Here is a 21,630-nt window from a genome sequence, read left to right as displayed (position 1 = left end):
CCCATAAGTAACAGTGAGTTAGGTAGTGACCTGGTCTTACCAAGAAGTAACAATTTCTTTCTTTAAAAAACTACAGCGAACATGAAATATATATAAATGTTCAACGAATATATTCCTAAACACCACAAATAAACATAAGACGAATGTAAATTATAAATATAGCTGTTCCATATATAACCTGCGTTGACTTCGTTGAGTTATGACTTGAGCACGAACCGGCCAAAACTCTTGTGAATTCTACTAACGTAATCAGTACAGCGGCCCCTGGAGGTTAGTAAACAACGAATTTACTATCCTGCCTGGTAGATTGCACGAAGATGCTATAGATTGCTAAATATCACTTATTAAATTAGTATAATTCACTGAATAAAACCACAATGTAAACAATGTGTTGAGAATGTAAACACATACAAGACATGCTTAGGAATGTGTTTCAATCCTAAACGGTATGAACATTTGGTGTCTGAACACGGTCGGGGTCTAAACACATGAATGAGCTCTCGCCTCAGCGTAAACATTACCTTAACGTTACATACCCACAATAAAACATGATTAGAATTTAAACACCTTTAAACATGTTTTTAATTTAATTTCCTTTAAACATGTTTAATAGATTGCATATCATCAGCCTATTAGTCAAATATGGATGAGATGTATAATATATATTGAAATTTAGTGCAATTATGAATTAAGAAAAGTAGTGTAAATGAAGAAACGGTGAATTTGGGATTTCAGCTTCCTTTTTTTTCATTTCGACGGAAAGTTCTTGTAATATAATTCTACAGGAATGTGTCAGCGACGGACGGAATGGGGCCAATTTTGTGTTTCCGTTTAAAGAACGGCATTTAGATAGTTTTAAAAGGTGCCTTGTGCATAACTTGCCGTAGCATCTGTTCAAATTAGTCACTAAAATTTAAGATACTATTTTTCTAGTTTGTCTCCACATGCAATAATCGTTTCTCCTGAGCCGATTCCTACTTTGATAAGTGACCGCGACGACCTCCCAAATACAGCCGCGGTCTGTAATCAGTGTTTCGTTTCGTTAAGGATAATTTTTGCATTACCCGCCCCTCACCGGAAGTTTACACCATGTGACAGATCGGAGGGAAGGCATAAAAGAAAGTTAAAATCACAACGAACGACACCCCGTGGTAGAAGTATTGGTAGTTGTCAACATCCCTATTCCTGCGTCAACATGGTGCTTCATTCAGACAGTGCTGTCGACGTGGCGACGGCGTCAAACTACAGGCAGGTTGTCGTCATCAACTATCACCTGGACTTCAATGTGGATTTCACAAAGAAACAAATCAATGGAACCGCACTGATCACGTTCAAGACACTGGCTACGCGACTTGTTGAAGGTACGTGAGATAGACACACACACACACACACACACACACAGACACACAGACACACACACACACAAAATTACATGACCCTAACCGGGTAGATCTACCAGCTGTGTGTCGCAAGAGATATGTTTTAACCATATCCCTGGTAAAACGTATTTAGATACATGTATGATATAATAATATTAATGAGTTGGCTAAAGTTTTATTTTCATTCCAACATATAAAAGTCAGATGGAAGGGTTGCATAGTCAGGAGGAAATGCGAACATTAGTGTAATCATAGATGATTATTTAGCTATGTACTGGAATGTCACATTTTATCAAATAAATGTAAAAAGATTTAAAAAAAATAAATAATAATTAGTGTAAACATAGAGTTCTGGATAATTTTTGTCATTAAACAATATATCACCATATTTGCATCCATCAAGGAGAAATTTAAAAAAGCAACCATTAAATGTAAATGTTAGGCAGTCACACACTGTCAGTTGATAAGGGCTGAGTATCTCAAAGGTGAGTTGTACTTATTCATACTCATTGAACATGCTTTGAAACCCTAGGAGGAATTCTGACCGTGTAGCTCATTGTATTTTGACTACTGAATCAACCAATCACGTCTTGTGTTGTTTCTGGAGACAGCACTTGCTCGTCTTATTTTGTCTTCCTTTCCGAGGGTTTAGACGTAAATTGCGTAACCAGAGACCATTTATTCCATGGTTTTGTCGTATAGTGACATTTTAGTATAGTTTCTAATAAATATGATAACCAATAAAGTCATGTATAACTGGGCGGGTTATATGTATCTAAGTTTGTATTAAAGTATGCATGAATAAACATGCTGAGAACAAGAAGTGATAAGTACTTGGCCTTCAGGCACCTAGCAGTTACGACTGTCTGAGTTTTCTTTACAACTTACATTGTAAAATTGTTCACCATATGGGTTGATTACCGTTACTATACAAAGGCCTATCCGGGTCAAACGGCCCCCAACTCCTACCCCTTGGTCTCTAAGACGGGAGCCTCCCAGACAGGTGGGGAGGTATCACCTGTATGTCAACTCTGTAAAAATATATTTTGATTGTTGTGTCAATACATATACAGCGTTAGAAATTGGCACTAGTCCTGTAGTCCTTGCCAAACTGCCCAATGGTTAAGGTATCATAAGGACTAGTAGAAATTTGCCCTTTATAAGGCTTTTCTATTTGTTATCATTATAAGGACTAGTGGACTAAAAATGTTAGTTTCTACCCCTGATATAACACTGACACCCTAAATCAATCAAGTTACATTGACAATTTTGGATCTACTTTAGTTCTGTGATTTATTTCAGTTCGGCTTGACACCCACGAAACACTGACAGTTCACAGTGCTCACTTAGAGGGAGTGGAGCAGTCTCTCATCATCCGGACAAAAGACTTCACAGACTACGGCACAGCCCTGCTGATTGATGTGAGAACTATTCAGAGCCATAGGAGGCTTTTAACATCCGATCCACTACCCTCTATCCACCTCCCTAGCGACTGTTGCTAGCTCAAGATTGAAGCATTGTTTTCGTATACAGGCTATAAAATGTCATGGCAACACACAATCCAAATACCCTTATCTGGGCGGTTTCCTTGCTTACATTAAGATTTTTGCTAACCATTTTTGGCTTACAATTTCATCAAGAATCTGAACATTTCTTTGAAGTTGAAGAGAATAGATATCTATTGGACTGTCTATAGCTCATCCGACTTTCCATTTTACAACATTTGGCTGGAAAAGTCTTTTAAGTAAATTCTTTGTTCCTCCCATGATGTATTTTATAACATATGATAATAAAATTGTCAGGTAAAAGTTTCTAAAACCCCAAAGAATGGGTACACTATTAATGTCTCACTTAAACCTTTAACAGCAAGTATATGTTTGATTCCTAAATGCCTTTAGCTATAAGGAAGAAGTCTATCTGGTCATACATTTTTCAGTCAGTTTTCATCAACTATTTACAAAGTTCCTAAAGTTTCTTTTATGATGACGCATGAATTATTTTGGAGACATCCCTTATCTTCTGCATGTTCATTCACAATCAGTTCAATATATTCATCACAGGAACAGGTTCTGGTCAAGTGATTTTATGGCAAAGGATATGAAGATGAATGTCTTTTGTATTAAGTTTAAAAACATATGTAAGATATCCATGTTTACTTACTATGCCACAATAAGCAACTTATAATTTGAATTATTATTTTGAGACCATGGAGAATGAAAACCACTTTTTTCTACTTTCTATTTATCTATCACCAAATATTTACGAAACTATAATTGTCTTTTTGGCCCCCAGCTGCCAGCAGAAAAGAATGCCGGCCAGGAATTCAAGATCCGCCTCTCATTCACCAGTACTGGGGGCTCAGGGGTCTGCTGGCTGGAACCACAGCAAACTGCAGGTGCTCTCTCATGTGTATATACTGTAGTGGATGTGATAAGCACCCTTCTCTCTGTCTCTCTTTCACCAGTACCGGGTCTGCTGGCTGGAACCACAGCAAACTGCAGGTGCTCTCTCATGTATATCTACTGTTGTTGATATGATAAGCACCCTTCTCTCTGTCTCTCTTTCACCAGTACCAGGTCTGCTGGCTGGAACCACAGCAAACTGCAGGTGCTCTCTCATGTATATCTACTGTTGTTGATGTTATAAGCACCCTTCTCTCTGTCTCTCTTTCACCAGTACCAGGTCTGCTGGCTGGAACCACAGCAAACTGCAGGTGCTCTCTCTCATGTATATCTACTGTTGTTGATATGATAAGTACCCTTCTCTCTGTCTCTCTTTAACCAGTACCAGGTCTGCTGGCTGGAACCACAGCAAACTGCAGGTGCTCTCTCATGTATATCTACTATTGTTGATGTTATAAGCACCCTTCTCTCTGTCTCTCTTTCACCAGTACCAGGTCTGCTGGCTGGAACCACAGCAAACTGCAGGTGCTCTCTCATGTATATGTACTGTAGTTGATGTGATAAGTACCCTTCTCTGTGTCTCTCTTTCATCAGTACCAGGTCTGCTGGCTGGAAACACAGCAAACTGCAGGTCTTAGAACAATGTGGTTTGTTGATATAACAAAATTACGAAGTGTTTTGTAGTATTATCATTCATAACTGTGTTGGCAGGTAAAAAGATGCCCTTCATGTACACCCAGGGACAGGCAGCTTGTAACAGATCCTTCTTCCCCTGCCAGGACACGCCCATCATCAAGTCAACATACACGGCTAATGTCAAGGTGAGTTCTGTAACAGATCCTTCTTCCCCTGCCAGGACACACCCATCATCAAGTCAACATACACGGCTAATGTCAAGGTGAGTTCTGTAACAGATCCTTCTTCCCCTGCCAGGACACGCCCATCATCAAGTCAACATACACGGCTAATGTCAAGGTGAGTTCTGTAACAGATCCTTCTTCCCCTGCCAGGACACGCCCATCATCAAGTCAACATACACGGCTAATGTCAAGGTGAGTTCTGTAACAGATCCTGCTTCCCCTGCCAGGACACGCCCATCATCAAGTCAACATACACGGCTAATGTCAAGGTGAGTTCTGTAACAGATCCTTCTTCCCCTGCCAGGACACGCCCATCATCAAGTCAACATACACGGCTAATGTCAAGGTGAGTTCTGTAACAGATCCTTCTTCCCCTGCCAGGACACGCCCATCATCAAGTCAACATACACGGCTAATGTCAAGGTGAGTTCTGTAACAGATCCTGCTTCCCCTGCCAGGACACGCCCATCATCAAGTCAACATACATGGCTAATGTCAAGGTGAGTTCCGTAACAGATCCTTCTTCCCCTGCCAGGACACGCCCATCATCAAGTCAACATACATGGCTAATGTCAAGGTGAGTTCTGTAACAGATCCTTCTTCCCCTGCCAGGACACACCCATCATCAAGTCAACATACACGGCTAATGTCAAGGTGAGTTCTGTAACAGATCCTTCTTCCCCTGCCAGGACACACCCATCATCAAGTCAACATACACGGCTGATGTCAAGGTGAGTTCTGTAACAGATCCTTCTTCCCCTGCCAGGACACACCCATCATCAAGTCAACATACACGGCTAATGTCAAGGTGAGTTCTGTAACAGATCCTTCTTCCCCTGCCAGGACACACCCATCATCAAGTCAACATACACGGCTAATGTCAAGGTGAGTTCTGTAACAGATCCTTCTTCCCCTGCCAGGACACGCCCATCATCAAGTCAACATACACGGCTAATGTCAAGGTGAGTTCTGTAACAGATCCTTCTTCCCCTGCCAGGACACGCCCATCATCAAGTCAACATACACGGCTAATGTCAAGGTGAGTTCTGTAACAGATCCTGCTTCCCCTGCCAGGACACGCCCATCATCAAGTCAACATACACGGCTAATGTCAAGGTGAGTTCTGTAACAGATCCTTCTTCCCCTGCCAGGACACGCCCATCATCAAGTCAACATACACGGCTAATGTCAAGGTGAGTTCTGTAACAGATCCTTCTTCCCCTGCCAGGACACGCCCATCATCAAGTCAACATACACGGCTAATGTCAAGGTGAGTTCTGTAACAGATCCTGCTTCCCCTGCCAGGACACGCCCATCATCAAGTCAACATACATGGCTAATGTCAAGGTGAGTTCTGTAACAGATCCTTCTTCCCCTGCCAGGACACGCCCATCATCAAGTCAACATACATGGCTAATGTCAAGGTGAGTTCTGTAACAGATCCTTCTTCCCCTGCCAGGACACACCCATCATCAAGTCAACATACACGGCTAATGTCAAGGTGAGTTCTGTAACAGATCCTTCTTCCCCTGCCAGGACACACCCATCATCAAGTCAACATACACGGCTGATGTCAAGGTGAGTTCTGTAACAGATCCTTCTTCCCCTGCAAGGACACACCCATCATCAAGTCAACATACACGGCTAATGTCAAGGTGAGTTCTGTAACAGATCCTTCTTCCTATGTCAGGGCACACCCATCATCAAGTCAACATACACGGCTAATGTCAAGGTGAGTTCTGTAACAGATCCTTCTTCCTCTGTCTGGACATGTCGCCAATAAGTCAATGTACACGGCCAGGACACGCACACCGTCAAGTCAATAAGAAATAATTTGTAGCTGTATTATTGTTGACTATTTTGAAATACAGAATAGCAGGAATGTTACCCATAATAATGTGTACATTTGGTTTGTTTCTGATGGGCTGTGAACTGTTGTGTTCTCATGGGGAGCTGCATACATGATGTTGCAGGTGGCAGAAGGCTTCGTCCCAGTCATGAGTGCCAGCAAAAGCAGCTATGGGGAAGTAGCCAACCTGTCCGGGGACAAGGAGACGTATTACTTCAGCCAACACGTGCCCATACAGGTCTACCTGGTCGCCTTAGCAGTCGGAGACCTCAAGGCTGCAGAGATCGGACCTCGGAGCAAGGTGTACGCCGAGCCAAGTGTCCTGGTGAGAGGGATCTCAGCATGGGGAGATGCTGTGTTAGCAAATGATGAGGATCTCATGGAAATGTCTCAATACTTAAGGCATTTGATCAGACATCAAACGTTCTGGACCCGTGAAGATCTGGGGTAGAATAGGTCTTCAGCAACCCATGCTTGTCGTAAGAGACGACTTACGGGATCGGATGGTCAGGCTGGCTGACTTGGTTGATGAATGTCATGCTCATGATGTCAATCACTAGATTGTCTAGTCCAGACTCGATTATTAACAGACTGCCGTCATATAGCTGGAATATTGCTAAGTGGGGTGTTTATCAACAAATAAACAACCAAACAATCAAACAATCTGACTGGTCTCTTATATTGCCAATTAATGTTCAAGTGATTGTGAGAACTCAAGCAACACTTGCAACTTTTACCTGTATGTTGAAGATGGGTGTCTAGATTCTCTGGCCACCTCCCGATCTAGTGGATAGGGTGTCTGCTCGAACGGAAGGTCGGTGGTTCGATTCCCTGATCCGTTTCCAGGTCTATTGGATAGGGTTTCTGCCAGGAGAGTGAAAGGTTGATGGTTTGATTCCAAGGCAGTCATACAAAGAGAGCTTAAAATGTGATACTTGTTGTTTCCCTGTCTGTTTGGCATAATCGGGATAAACCAAAAATTGGACGTCTCAAAGTCTGTATAATGTGTCAGATTGATGGTATCCATGTTAAACTGTGGCATGATATCTCAGTGGGCTAACACTATAAAATCGGCATAAGGCCGACTAATACGAGCAGTATGGCCGACTAATATAAGCAATAAGGTAGACTTATACAAGCAGTACAGCCGCCCTATTACAAGCAGTAAGGCCGACTAATACAAGCAGTAATGCCGACTAATACAAGCAGTAAGGCCGACTAATACAAGCAGTAAGGCCGACCAATGCAAGCAGTAAGCCTGACTAATACAAGCAGTAAGGCCGACTAATACAAGCAGTAAGGCCGACTGATACAAGCAGTAAGGCCGACCAATGCAAGCAGTAAGGCCGACTAATGCAAGAAGTAAGGCTGACTAATACAAGCAGTAAGGCCGACTAATACAAGCAGTAAGGCCAACTAATGCAAGCAGTAAGGCTGACTTATACAAGCAGTAAGGCCGACTAATACAAGCAGTATGGCCGACTAATGCAAGCAGTAAGGCCAACTAATGCAAGCAGTAAGGCCGACTTATACAAGCAGTAAGGCCGACTTATACAAGCAGTATGGCAGACTAATACAAGCAGTATGGCCGACTAATACAAGCAGTAAGGCCGACTAATGCAAGCAGTAAGGCCGACTAATACAATAAGTGAAGCCTACTAATACAAGCAGTAAGGCCGACTAATACAAGCAGTATGGCTGACTAATACAATAAGTGAAGCCGACTAACACAAGCAGTAAGGCCGACTAATACAAGCAGTAAGGCCGACTAATACAAGCAGTACAGCTGTCTAATAGAAGCAGTAAGGCCGACTAATACAATACAAGCAGTAAGCCTGACTAATACAAGCAGTAAGGCCGACTAATGCACAGTAAGGCCGACTAATACAATAAGTGAAGCCGACTAATACAAGCAGTAAGGCCGACTAATACAAGCAGTATGGCTGACTAATACAATAAGTGAAGCCGACTAACACAAGCAGTAAGGCCGACTAATACAAGCAGTAAGGCCGACTAATACAAGCAGTACGGCTGTCTAATAGAAGTAGTAAGGCCGACTAATACAATACAAGCAGTAAGGCCGACTAATACAAGCAGTAAGGCCGACTAATACAAGCAGTAAGGCCGACTAATACAAGCAGTAAGGCCGACTAATACAAGCAGTATGGCCGACGAATACAAGTAGTATGGCCGACTAATACAAGCAGTATGGCCGACTAATACAAGCAGTAAGGCCGACTAATACAAGCAGTATGGCCGACTAATACAAGCAGTATGGCCGACTAATAGAAGCAGTATGGCCGATTAATACAATAAGTGACAGCCGACTAACACAAGCAGTAAGGCCAACTAATACAAGCAGTATGGTCGACTAATACAAGCAGAAAGGCTGACTAATACAAGCAGTTAAGCCGACTAATACAAGCAGTATGGCCGACTAGTACAAGCAGTATCGCCGACTAATACAAGCAGTAAGGGCGACTAATACAAGCAGTATGGCCGACTAATACAAGCAGAAAGGCTGACTAATACAAGCAGTTAAGCCGACTAATACAAGCAGTATGGCCGACTAATACAAGCAGTAAGGCCGACTAATACAAGCAGTTAGGCCGTCTAATACAAGCAGTTAGGCCGACTAATACAAGCAGTATGGCTGACTAATACAAGCAGTAAGGCCGACTAATACAAGCAGTTAGGCCGACTAATACAAGCAGTAAGGCCGACTAATACAAGCAGTATGGCCGACTAATACAAGCAGTAAGGCCGACTTATACAAGCAGTTACACACATATGTACGTCACTATTTAAGTTAATAATCTTGAACGCAATGTTAAAATCTAAATCATCCTCACCTTCTTCATCCATTGGTTCATCCTAAATGTAAAGAAACTATTTTTACAGGAGAAGGCTCGGGCAGAGTTTGATGGGGTGGTCGAGGAGTTCATATCGACGGGTGAGAAGTTGTTTGGGCCATACGTGTGGGGGAGATACGACATCCTCATCATGCCGCCGTCATTCCCGTATGGGGGGATGGAGAACCCCTGTCTCACCTTCGTCACACCCTGCCTGCTGGTTGGGGACAAGTCCCTCACAGACGTCGTCATCCATGAAATTGTAAGTTGAACGCTTTGGATGCCTTCCCAATATTTTGTGTAATGTTTCTAACATAATCGTTACCCGGTAATTTTTTATACAAGGATGTCTGTAATCACTGCTTGTATTGGAGACTTCTCACAGCGTGTGGGGACATGGGTGGTCCAATCGCTGTCACCTATGTTAAACAATGCAAAGAATCGCAGACTAAATGAACAATCATCAAAGATTAATATGGCTGTTTAAGTGTGAGTGGCATTACGGTATATCGGTATATTGAGGTTCACTCTTTCCACGATACTTGTCACAATATCATTTTTAACACTCGGTATATCGGGTTCTTTCAAATAGCAATTTTTGTCATGTGTTTAATGTTAAGAACATGCCAAATACCCGGAGCGTACATTTGTGCGTATTTTTTATTTAGTGAACATTACGTTGTTCCAGCATCTTGTTTTGTTCCATTTATGAACTTCAGTTCACGCAATCGTGTTTCAAATTGCTTCTAAATTCAATTTTTTTAATTATACAATATATTGTTATATGTATCGCAATACGGCCTTGTGCATCGTAAAATATTGTGATACTGAGTGAAATATGTGAATTTGTATATTTTTGACTATGTGCCCCTCAGACAAGTTAAAAAGCAAACAGGGGCGGTCAGGTAGCCTAGTGGTTAAAGCGTTAACTCGTCACGCTGGATACCCGGGTTCGATTCATGACATGGGTACAATGTGTGAAGCCCATTTCTGGTGTCCCCCGCGATAATATTGCTGGAATATCGTGGGACGAACAAGTGCATATACAGTAAACTATGCTTATAACTAACTCAACAGGCTCAAAGAGACTGTTGATTTTAGTTTGTTATAACTGTAGTTTGTTTTAAGCATGTATGCAGCATTTATACAGTAAATGGCTGGGACCAAGAAATAAGTTTCTTATCAGTCAGTTCATTATAAGCATATTCGTGGTAAATGTAGTTTACTGGAGTGTACTAGCATGCTCAATGACCCCTTCTGTTTTCATAGGCCAGTTACAATAAGACGTGCAGATTTTAAGATACAGTAGAATTTGGATATAATGAACACGGATAGAGCGAACAAACGGATACAACGAACTGTTAAAAAATCCCTGATTTATCTCTTACATGATATCATATCAAATTTACGTACATAACGAACTCTACAGCGAACTAACAGATACAGCGAACTGATATCTGATCACCGACAAGTCCATCTATCACTAATTAGTGATGTGTATAGCGAACTGAGAAATCTCACTCAGTGTCAAGTGTCACTGACAATTGGCTGTACGCAATCAGAGGTGAATCAACACAATCAGCGGTGACGGATCAACCTTGTTAAACTTAAATGTATGTTATAAAATGTTATCAATTGAATGCTATGAAGTGATCACTGCTAATACAAGTCAATGCTGCAGTTACATGTATTGTGTTTTGTTTTATCCAAGATGGCGGACGTTTCCAAGCGAAAACGTATATAACGAAGAACGGATATAACAAACTAATTTCTCCGGTCCCTTGTAGTTCGTTATATCCATGTTTTACTGTACCTGTCCTTGAAAAGTTAAGTACTCTTACATACAGACAAGCAGCTGTCCTTAAGTGTTTCCTATGCTATGTTAAATTGGGGTAGTTGAAATCAGGGACTAAGGGGAGGTAACTCTGACTACCATCGCCTGATTATAATTGCAGTCCCACAGCTGGTTTGGAAACCTGGTCACTAATGCCACATGGGGGGACTTCTGGCTCAACGAGGTAGGCTGTGTAATGTTGTGTGGCTTTTGTCTTCATATGTTACCATTCTGATTTTGTACACATAAAACCTGTTGACCTGTGCCTAGCACCTTACTGAGGCAGTAGGCTAAGGTACATATGCTTCAATGGCAAATGCTAGGACTGTTCTGAGCTTCAGATAAGCTGTGTATTTGTTTAAAAAACTACCCCCAAATATTCACTTTCAATTAATTTGTGTACAGAAATGCATGCATTAAATGAAAAATTCAAATGTATAAAAACAGCACCTGTAAATACCTAATGCTTACAAAGGAGCTAATTTCTGAAACACAATTACGAGCTAATTTACTTTCTGAGTCAAGCCTATATATTTAGAACAGTTATATAAATCTAAAATATTATTTCATTATTTATTAATCTTAAAATGTTCACTAATTTTGGGAAAAACCCAATCGAGTGATGACTAGTCTAGCTGAGTGAAAAAATATTGGTTACCCAATGAAAAATGTAATAACCCAATTAGAATAGAAACCCTGGGGTAAAAACTCAATTGCTCTGACTGTGGAAATAGACTTGTTCATCATAGGTGGAAATGTTTTTCCTTTCCATGGGCAGGGTTTCACAATGTTTGCACAGCGGCGCATCATGGAAGAGATACTGGGACGTCCGTACACCTGTCTGGAGGCAGGCACCGGCCTGGCCCTGCTCCGTCTACACATGGACCACACAGGAGAGGTATGTGGCTTCGATGTTGACAATACTGTACAGGTAGATAAGGCTGGTGCTGACGATACTGTACAAGTAGGTGTAGCTGATGTTGACAATACTGTACAGGTATGTGTAGCTGATGCTGACACAGGAGAGGTATGTGGCTTCAATGTTGACAATACTGTACAGGTAGATAAGGCTGGTGCTGACGATACTGTACAAGTAGGTGTAGCTGATGTTGACAATACTGTACAGGTATGTGTAGCTGATGCTGACACAGGAGAGGTATGTGGCTTCGATGTTGACAATACTGTACAGGTAGATAAGGCTGGTGCTGACGATACTGTACAAGTAGGTGTAGCTGATGTTGACAATACTGTACAGGTAGGAGTAGCTGATGCTGACGCTACTGTACAGGTATGCTAACAATACTGTACAGGTAGGTGTAGCTGATGTTGACAATACTGTACAGGTAGATGAAGCTGATGCTGACACAGGAGAGGTATGTGGCATCGATGTTGACAATACTGTACAGGTAGATAAGGCTGGTGCAGAAGATACTGTACAAGTAGGTGTAGCTGATGCTGACAATACTGTACAGGTAGGTGTAGCTGATGCTGACGCTACTGTACAGGTAGGTGTAGCTGATGCTGTCAATACTGTACAGGTAGGTGTAGCTGATGCTGACAATACTGTACAGGCAGGTGTATCTGATGCTGACGCTACTGTACAGGTAGGAGTAGCTGATGCTGACAATACTGTACAGGTAGGTGTAGCTGATGCTGACAATACTGTACAGGTAGGTGTAGCTGATGCTGACACTACTGTACAGGTAGGAGTAGCTGATGCTGACAATACTGTACAGGTAGATAAAGCTGATGCTGACTACTGTACAGGTAGGTGTAGCTGATGCTGACAATACTGTACAGGCAGGTGTAGCTGATGCTGACAATACTGTACAGGTAGGTGTAGCTGATGCTGACGATACTGTACAGGCAGGTGTAGCTGATGCTGACAGTACTGTACAGGTAGGTGTAGCTGATGCTGACAATACTGTACAGGTAGGTGTAGCTGATGCTGACGATACTGTACAGGTAGGTGTAGCTGATGCTGACACTACTGTACAGGTAGGAGTAGCTGATGCTGACAATACTGTACAGGTAGGTGTAGCTGATACTGACAATACTGTACAGGTAGGAGTAGCTGATGCTGACACTACTGTACAGGTAGGAGTAGCTGATGCTGACACTATTGTACAGGTAGGTGTAGCTGATGCTGACACTACTGTACAGGTAGGTGTAGCTGATGCTGACACTACTGTACAGGTAGGTATCATACTAGTGGTACTGCTTGTATTCATATCCTAGCTACATGAAACTGATGATACTGAGTGGACTGAGCATGGATGGATGGATAATCGAGATGGACCTGACTGTCTAGTACTGGTGATTCTGCTTGTGTTCATATCCTGGCTGTATGAGACTCTGATACTGCTTGTGTTCATGGCCAGGGCCCCGTTCCACAAAGCGATCTTAGGGCTAAGTTGATTGTAACTCAATAAGTACGCGATCTTAAATTTTGGTTACGATCGGCCGCCTGTTCCACAAAGCAATCTTAACTAAGAGAGTTGTAAGTTAAGATCAAAATGCTAAGTTGCTCCGGACCAACTTAGGATCTCTAAAATCAATCTTAAATATTGTACCATAACAACAAAGATGGCCATATTTCGACAATGCGTGGTCTGCTAAACATGACCAAGGGACAACTTCTTTATAACAATTAAGAGCGACGTTTCGGTGTAGGTTCTAGTGCACTTGCTTGATAACGGTGTTAGAACCTACACCGAAACGTCGCTCTTAATTGTAATAAAGACGTTGTTCATCCATAAATTCTTATCCTTACTTAGAACTCCAACTTCTAAATGCCGATCAAAGAAGTTATGACCAAGGGAGGCCACTCTTAGCATGCTTAGGGAAACTTTCGTATCTTCATGGCTGAAGATTCCGATCTTTGTTAAGATCGGCTACTTAAGAACTTGTAAAGTTACAATCGCCCTAAGATCGCTTTGTGGAACGGGCGTAATCTTTACCTAAGATGATTTCACAATCGACGTAAGATTGATTGTAGTTACGATCGCTTTGTGGAACGGGACCCTGGCTCTAAGACAGTCTGATACTGCTTGTGTTCATGGCCTGGCTCTAAGACACTCTGATACTGCTTGTGTTCATGGCCTGGCTCTAAGACACTCTGATACTGCTGATGTTCACAACCTGGCTCTGTGTTTAGGACCATCCCTTCAACAAGCTGAAGGTAGTTATCGAGCCTGGTGTCGACCCCGATGACACATACAACGAGACGCCGTACGAGAAAGGCTACTGTTTTGTCAGCTACATGCAGCATCTAGTCGGAGATGTCCACAAGTTTGACCAGTTCCTCAAGGACTACGTTGACAAGTTTAAATACAGGGTAGGATGACCTCTAGATCTACATTCCACATACCGTATTCGACGTAATAAGCGCCCAGGGCGCGCCCAAAATTAGAAATAGGGGGCTCTTATTAGAATGGTATTTTGGTGGAAAAAAAACAGGTGAAAGATAAATTTCGTGGTTTATGCTGACAGCCTGACATGTTTATATACGACAGATATATTTTTCCAGAATTTAATTGCTCATAATTAATGATGCATATACAACACGAGTGTGTATTATACACGAATAAATAAGTCTTGTGTACATTGATCAATCAAAAGGGGTGCTAATTGGGATTGTTCACTAGCCAATATGTTAACAAATATCGCTGTGGGCGCTTATTAGAGCGGGGCGCTTATTACGTCGAATACGGTAAATGGATTTGTTTGTTGTGACAACTCTTAATTACCTTTGCTTGTTGTTATAAGGTTAACCTACTTGATCAGTTGAATAGCTATGTGGTTGTTATCATGAAAATTAACTTGAATGAATTTTTGTTGTTGATAATTCTGGACTATTTCTGCTATTTACACATTATATCGTAAGGATCTTTAACACAAATTACAGCTAAAATGGATAGAATTATCATTAAACTGCCGGCATGCTATCAGAAATGTGCGGGCCACTGTAATTTTTTAATGCCCTCATATTGCTTGATGATGGGCCATTATCACGCCGGTTGTAGGGTAGGGATGGGTGAAGTCTCGTTCAATAGCGACGTCATCTGGTTTGTTCTGTGATGTTTCCATATCTGTAAAAGTGGGTCAGTGATATTCGTGTTGATTGCAGTAACTGTTTCAAAACCGATATTGTTGTTTCTTTTTATTTGATAACAAATTACATCCATGTTAGCTATATTAACAATAACGGTCTTTTTCAGGGCATTATCATTTGTAGAAGCCCTCGGACTTTTCAACTCCTCTCCTTCGTCGGACATTAATGGAAGACCTCGGGCTTCTGCAAATGATAAAGCCCTGAAAAAGAGCGTTACCCTTATATTGAATGTGTGCTTTTTGACAATTGATAATCTTTTGTGATGTTTGTTGTAGAGTGTGGTGGCATCTGACACACTGGAGTATTTCCTGCAGTATTTCCCTGATCTCAAGGAACAGAAAGCAGACCAACGGTGTGTATGTCTTCTAGCCTGGTCCTTTTGGGATTCCTTGTACAAATTGGTCCATTGAGACGATTCCGGGTTAGAATGGGTCCCAAGCAACCAATACTTGTCCATTCTGCCAGATAAGATGATTCCGGATTAGAATGGGTCCCCAGCAACCAATGCTTGTCCATTCTGCCAGATAAGATGATTCCGGATTAGAATGGGTCCTCAGCAACCAATGTTTGTCCATTGTGCCAGCTGAGGTGATTCCGGGTTAGAATGGGTCCTCAGCAACCAATGCTTGTCCATTCTGCCAGATAAGATGATTCCGGATTAGAATTGGTCCCCAGCAACCAATGCTTGTCCATTCTGCCAGATAAGATGATTCCGGATTAGAATGGGTCCTCAGCAACCAATGTTTGTCCATTGTGCCAGCTGAGGTGATTCCGGGTTAGAATTGGTCCTCAGCAACCAATGCTTGTCCATTCTGCCAGATAAGATGATTCCGGATTAGAATTGGTCCTCAGCAACCAATGCTTGTCCATTGTGCCAGATAAGATGATTCCGGGTTAGAATGGGTCCTCAGCAACCAATGCTTGTCCATTGTGCCAGCTGAGATGATTCTGGGTTAGAATGGGTCCTCAGCAACCAATGCTTGTCCATTGTGCCATCTGAGATGATTCTGGGTTAGAATTGGTCCTCAGCAACCAATGCTTGTCCATTGTGCCATCTGAGATGGTTCCGGGTTAGAATGGGTCCCCAGCAACCAATGCTTGTCCATTGTGCCATCTGAGATGGTTCCGGGTTAGAATAGGTCCCCAGCAACCAATACTTCTTCCATTGAGCCAACTTAGATCATTCCATGTAAGAATTGGCCCCTAGCAACCAATGCTTGTCCATTCGGCCACCTAAGGTGAATCCTATTGGAATTAGTCCCTGATTTGTCTTTTTAGTTGTGTTCAATAAACAATGAACCACCTCAAATACCTCCATGGACCCCAGGTTTCCTCTTACACTGATATTTACCCCTGGCTTTGACCATCCACTATTTGTTTTGTATACACTTTTCACGATCTACACATCTGTTGACAGGGAAGGTTTGGAGTTTGACCGATGGCTCAACACCCCCGGCTGGCCGCCGTATGTCCCTGATCTCTCAGCAGGCAAAGAGCTGACCGAGCCAGCAGAACAACTGGCTGATGCCCTGGCAGGGGAGACAACTGAGGTACAGCACAATATCATCTTCCCAAAGCAAGGGAGTTAACTGACTGCAAAAGTCCACTTTCCGACTGAAGCTTGGCTGGAATTCATGAGTTGGCTTGTCTAATGAGTCTTTGCATAGTCCAATAAAAAATGTGCAACGAACTAGACATCCAGTTCGTAAACAACATGGATTTCAATGTGCAGATTTCCGTCAACTGTAGTGTTTGCAAAACTCTACAGTCAACTGGGCTTTGACATATATCTTTCAAATCTTTTCATGTTTTTGATCAAGGTGCTCAAATGATTTGATGCTCTTCACAAAGTAAGACTTTTTTTATAACAACATAGATCATGATTATCAATCAGATTGTCTTGACAAGGCGTTCCATTTTGTTTGAAGTAAATGCAAGTGAGATGAGAGGTGGAATCTGATTGGTCAATAGGAGGCACATAGATGGGACATACTCGTAATATCAAATGGTTACGCTTTGATTGAGCCACAAAATTCCAGCGTAGTTTGTCAAGGGTTGAAACTGGATTTTCGTAGGCAGTTAACTCCCTTGCCTGGGTAAGATGCATGACATGAGCCATGTATCAGATGTGTTTACTTTTAGATGATGAACTTGTAATTGCTACTGTGGGTTAGACTGGTTGCAGATGCTTGCTGAATCCTGCAATTCTTTAAGTGAACAGCTGCAGATGCACAAGTAGATCCTCCCCCTTTTAAGGTGCCCTACATTAAAACCTACCGTGTGGTTTTGTTCCTTTCATAACTTAAATATAATTTCCAACCTCCCTTTTTCTAAATCCTGGATCAGCTGCTGAATGATGTAAAGCTTGTGATATCTTCACAAACCTGTTATTTTACTGTCTACAATGCTCATTAAGTTCATGTTTACATCTTAGATGATTTCCGACTCTCCTGTCAGTTTTCTATGTAATTTTGTCTGAGGTCCAGATCATGTTCATTTCCATGTTTTCTGTGTCTCCTCCAGGAGAGTTTCCGTGACATCAGTTCCTGGAAGAGCTACCAGTTGCTCCACTTCCTCAACAAGCTGCTGGAGAAGTCTGCACTGAAGTCCGAGACTCTGGCCGCCATAGCCGAGAAGTACCCTCACCTGGCAAGGTCACACAACGCAGAGGTCAGTTAGTAGTTCAGTCAGAAAGGATGCAATAAACTGATACCTTGTTTCTTATTTGTTTCAATTTTGGTAACATGGTTAACAATGCCAATGAGAAATATTTCACACAAACCTATTGTCTGTATGTCAGAGAATTTCACACAAACGTATGTCAGAAAATGAGTAATGTTATCAACTTATTTACACATCTTTGCTTTTATGGCTTGGGTTTAAAATTGGGATTTGAGGACTGGGATTGATATTTTTGTAAGTTCAGACGTATTTTAACATTGTATTTTAACATGCATTCAAGCAATAATGTAAAACTCAGCATGGGAGCCTCTTCCTCTGTATTGGTTATCTGTGAAATACAAGTCACCTCCACACAGCCGTAACATAAGTCATAAGTGTGTTAACATTCTTTTAAGTGCAGTTTTGGAATTATTACTGATATTTGCTGCCAAGCTTCTGCGCAGGTCTCAATATCCCTGTTACCCCTATCAAAAGTTAAGAGGTATAATATGTTCCACAGGATAATTGTGTCATCCTGCTTTCAGATCTGTTTGAGATGGGCTCAAATCTGCATCAAGAATGACTACCAGCCAGCCTTCCCAGACATCAAGGACTTCCTGCATAGCCAAGGTAAGGAGGGCATGAATCATTCACATAGCTGCTGTTCACATTTTAAAATAAACGGCACCCAACCGACTCCCCACTTTTCTCAAGTATATTTCCTGGGGAAGGGAAGTAACTCTCGGCTTTTCATTCTAAGAAACAAGATCATCAGTTGGCTACATCTGGAAAGCGTTTTTCAGTATTCAGTGTGCACATTGTAGCGGATGTACACAAAGTGAGCACACCTGTTTATATACCTCTATAAGTGCAAACATAATGGATTGAAATCATCTGTTAGGCTGAATAAGATAAAAAATTGGTTCTCAGGCAATGGGTTTTTGAAAATATAGTGCGGGCAGACAGTGTCTTTTTTTGGGAGGGTGTAGGTGTTCAAACTAGTATGTAACCAAAAGGAAAATGCCTCCCTACACAAATGTATTCCTCGATGAGTAAAATACTTGAATACAGTATTTGACTACTGTTGGAATATTTTAGGATTTTTAGTGGTTTTTTTTCAAATGAAAATAAAATGAAACGTGCGGCAGACTTTGTGATAATGCGAACGGTGCCTGAGAATCAAGATTATGATTTTGTTAGCCTTATATAGCCTTATAACGCACAAAAAACTGTAGGCGACAATGCGAAATCAGTATAATCGTTCAGCACAAAAATGCAACACAAGCCGCTCCCATGCGATTTTTAGCCAATCAGGAAACAGTTGTCTGTTAGTAGGCATGGCCCCTTTTTTTTATTTTATTGAAACATGAATGCAAAAACAGGTTTGTGAACATTTGTTTGCAAAGAGGCCCATAAAACAATATGACATCAAATTAATTCATTGTCATGAATAATTGAAGATGATGTCATCCATTGTTCCCGAGTTTATGTGAGGAGGTTTTTGTTAGGGGGTTTCTGTTTTTTTTAACAGAATTCTATATTCATGGACACTTTGGACTGTTCCAGGCAAACAGAAGTACACACTGCCCATCTACAAGGCCCTGATGAAGGGGTCGGACGCAGCCAAGACGTTTGCCTCCACCGTCTACGGGGAAACCAAAGATCAGCTGCATGTGCAAGTCTCCAACTACGTGGCAAAAGAAATAGGGCTGAAGAAATAACGTCACACCTGCTGCTGGTGTCACACACAGACTGAAGGAAGCAGGACACTGTCAACGTTCTTAAATCTTTCAATGTTTTTGAGAGATAGTAGTACTCTATGCAAAAATGTCACTTTGATAGAATGACAAAGTTGAAATTGACAAGACAACTCTGTGTTCCCTGATGCTACAGCTTCTGAAGCCCTTGACGTTATTGATTGAAGGAGGAGGAGAATGATGAACTATCAGCGTGACTGGTTGATCCTCTAATGTCATGGGGGGAAGTCGGTTGTGATAGTGCACTTATTCAGATGTCAGATTTATACTTTTATACAGATTCAATCTTGTAATATCACTTTCTTTCTTTATCTCTCGGAATATGTGATGATACTATCTGTCTACCATGATTTTATGATATTCTACCTTGATTTTAGGGTATATTTGAGAGGTCAGTGAGAGGGATCATGTCCCTGTGCCTTTACAGCATGTTTGCTGAGTAATAATATACACAAAGTTGCTCTTTGTTATGTTGACAACCACTTTATTGTTTAGGGGCGGTCGGGTAGCCTAGTGGTTAAAGCTTTCACTTGTCATGCCAAAGACCTGGGTTCAATTCCCAGCATTATGGCCCTTTGTATTTAGTGAAACATTTATATGTACAGAGAACTTTGTAAGTCCAGGCACTGTTAAGCTAGAAACTCCTGAATTTACAAGTCCTGGATACAGAGTTATGGTCCTTGGTATGTAGTGCTAGATACATATGAACAGAGAAACATTGTTGGTCCCATTTGTAGAAAGGTTATTTGCCCAGACTCTTGTCTTGTTCCTGCTCTGACATTTTAACATATTCTCCTTATCCAGGACAAGTTGATGTTATTTTGTTAATTTGATACGTGTACCACACACTCAGGGTTGAACACAATGCATAGTCAAATTGTTGCCTTGAATGGATTCAAGTTTGTTATTTGTATATTTTTGTGCCTTTGATAATACAGTAAAGATATACAAATAAATAATTGTATTGAAATCGAAACATATCTGCCAATTTTCCCTCAAGGTATCAAAAAACAATTTCGTTATGAATTTATTTTCAAAGCACTGCATCAATTCAACTGTCATACGCAATAGAGACAAATGAAATGTATTTTTCTGAGACTAGGATTTTTGAACTAGCTCAAACTATCAAGTAAGCAAACTTATTGTCAGTTTAGAAAGAGTTTGCACTGAGAGTGACTTTAACTTAATCTAATCAATAGTAATCTGTTTATAAAGTTGTTGTCACTCATTATAAAAATTCACTGCAACTGTCATGCTTTGGAATTATCTTTTTCTTATCAAATGTTGTCCTACATTGGTCAGATCTCTTTATCATAGAACTGAGGCCAGGTTGTAGGTGCCTTGCATTAGACATATGGTTTCTACTCAACTTGAAATTAAGAAACTGAATTAAATCAGTGTTGCTCCAGGGTAATATATCCCAGGCAAGAGAGGCGTCTAAGGGGATCGGGCGGTCAGGCCCGCTGACTTGCTTGATGCATGTCGTCGTATTCCAGTTGCATGGATCGGTGCTCGTGATGGTTGTACAACTGTGGAGTGGAGCGTTAAACTAAAATAAACAAACACTCTGTTTTGACATGTTCTTTATAACCGAAGTTGATTGACGACAGCAACAAATACATGTCTAGCCTCTGGAAACATAATACTCCCGTGAACATCCGGGTTAGAATGGGTCTTCAGAAACCCGTGTTTGTCATAAGGGGCGACAGTGCAGAGTTCAAAAACAAAACAAACAGAAACAGCCATACACATAGATATGCTTCCTTGTTATACACTGTGAGTAAAACAGCAAACAATCAACATGAAACATTCGGTGCCAGGTCCATAGCAAATGCTTCTCATGAGGGGCGACTAACGGGATCGTATGTCAGTCTTGCTAACTTAGTTGATGCATGTCATCGTACCAAATTGCGTAGATCAAT

General features: G+C 41.5%; 1 protein-coding gene across 3 annotated transcripts; it reads left to right on the top strand.

Annotated features, from left to right (window-relative positions):
• Positions 1-1,057: 1,057 nt before the first annotated feature.
• On the top strand, positions 1,058-21,281 carry LOC124141823 (aminopeptidase B-like). Of its 3 annotated transcripts, XM_048389208.1 has the most exons (14): positions 1,058-1,361; positions 2,682-2,800; positions 3,672-3,774; positions 4,493-4,602; positions 6,615-6,815; positions 9,392-9,604; positions 11,298-11,360; positions 11,955-12,074; positions 14,334-14,513; positions 15,566-15,642; positions 16,708-16,840; positions 17,814-17,960; positions 18,497-18,581; positions 19,518-21,281. In XM_048389208.1, the coding sequence occupies exons 1-14, from the start codon at positions 1,196-1,198 to the stop codon at positions 19,670-19,672; spliced, it is 1,872 nt and encodes a 623-aa protein (XP_048245165.1). In that variant the 5' UTR covers positions 1,058-1,195; the 3' UTR covers positions 19,673-21,281. The 3 variants fall into 3 exon arrangements, with proteins under 3 accessions (XP_048245165.1, XP_048245164.1, XP_048245163.1); XM_048389207.1 differs by lacking the exons at positions 1,058-1,361; positions 2,682-2,800; positions 3,672-3,774 and adding an exon at positions 4,193-4,200; XM_048389206.1 differs by lacking the exons at positions 1,058-1,361; positions 2,682-2,800; positions 3,672-3,774 and adding an exon at positions 4,261-4,306.
• Positions 21,282-21,630: the final 349 nt, after the last annotated feature.

Source organism: Haliotis rufescens, unplaced genomic scaffold, assembly GCF_023055435.1.
Source record: "Haliotis rufescens isolate VD_foot unplaced genomic scaffold, xgHalRufe1.0.p SCAF_8, whole genome shotgun sequence".
Lineage (NCBI taxonomy): Eukaryota > Metazoa > Mollusca > Gastropoda > Lepetellida > Haliotidae > Haliotis > Haliotis rufescens.
Note: the sequence above shows the minus strand (reverse complement) of the source record. Positions and strands in the feature narration are given on the sequence as shown.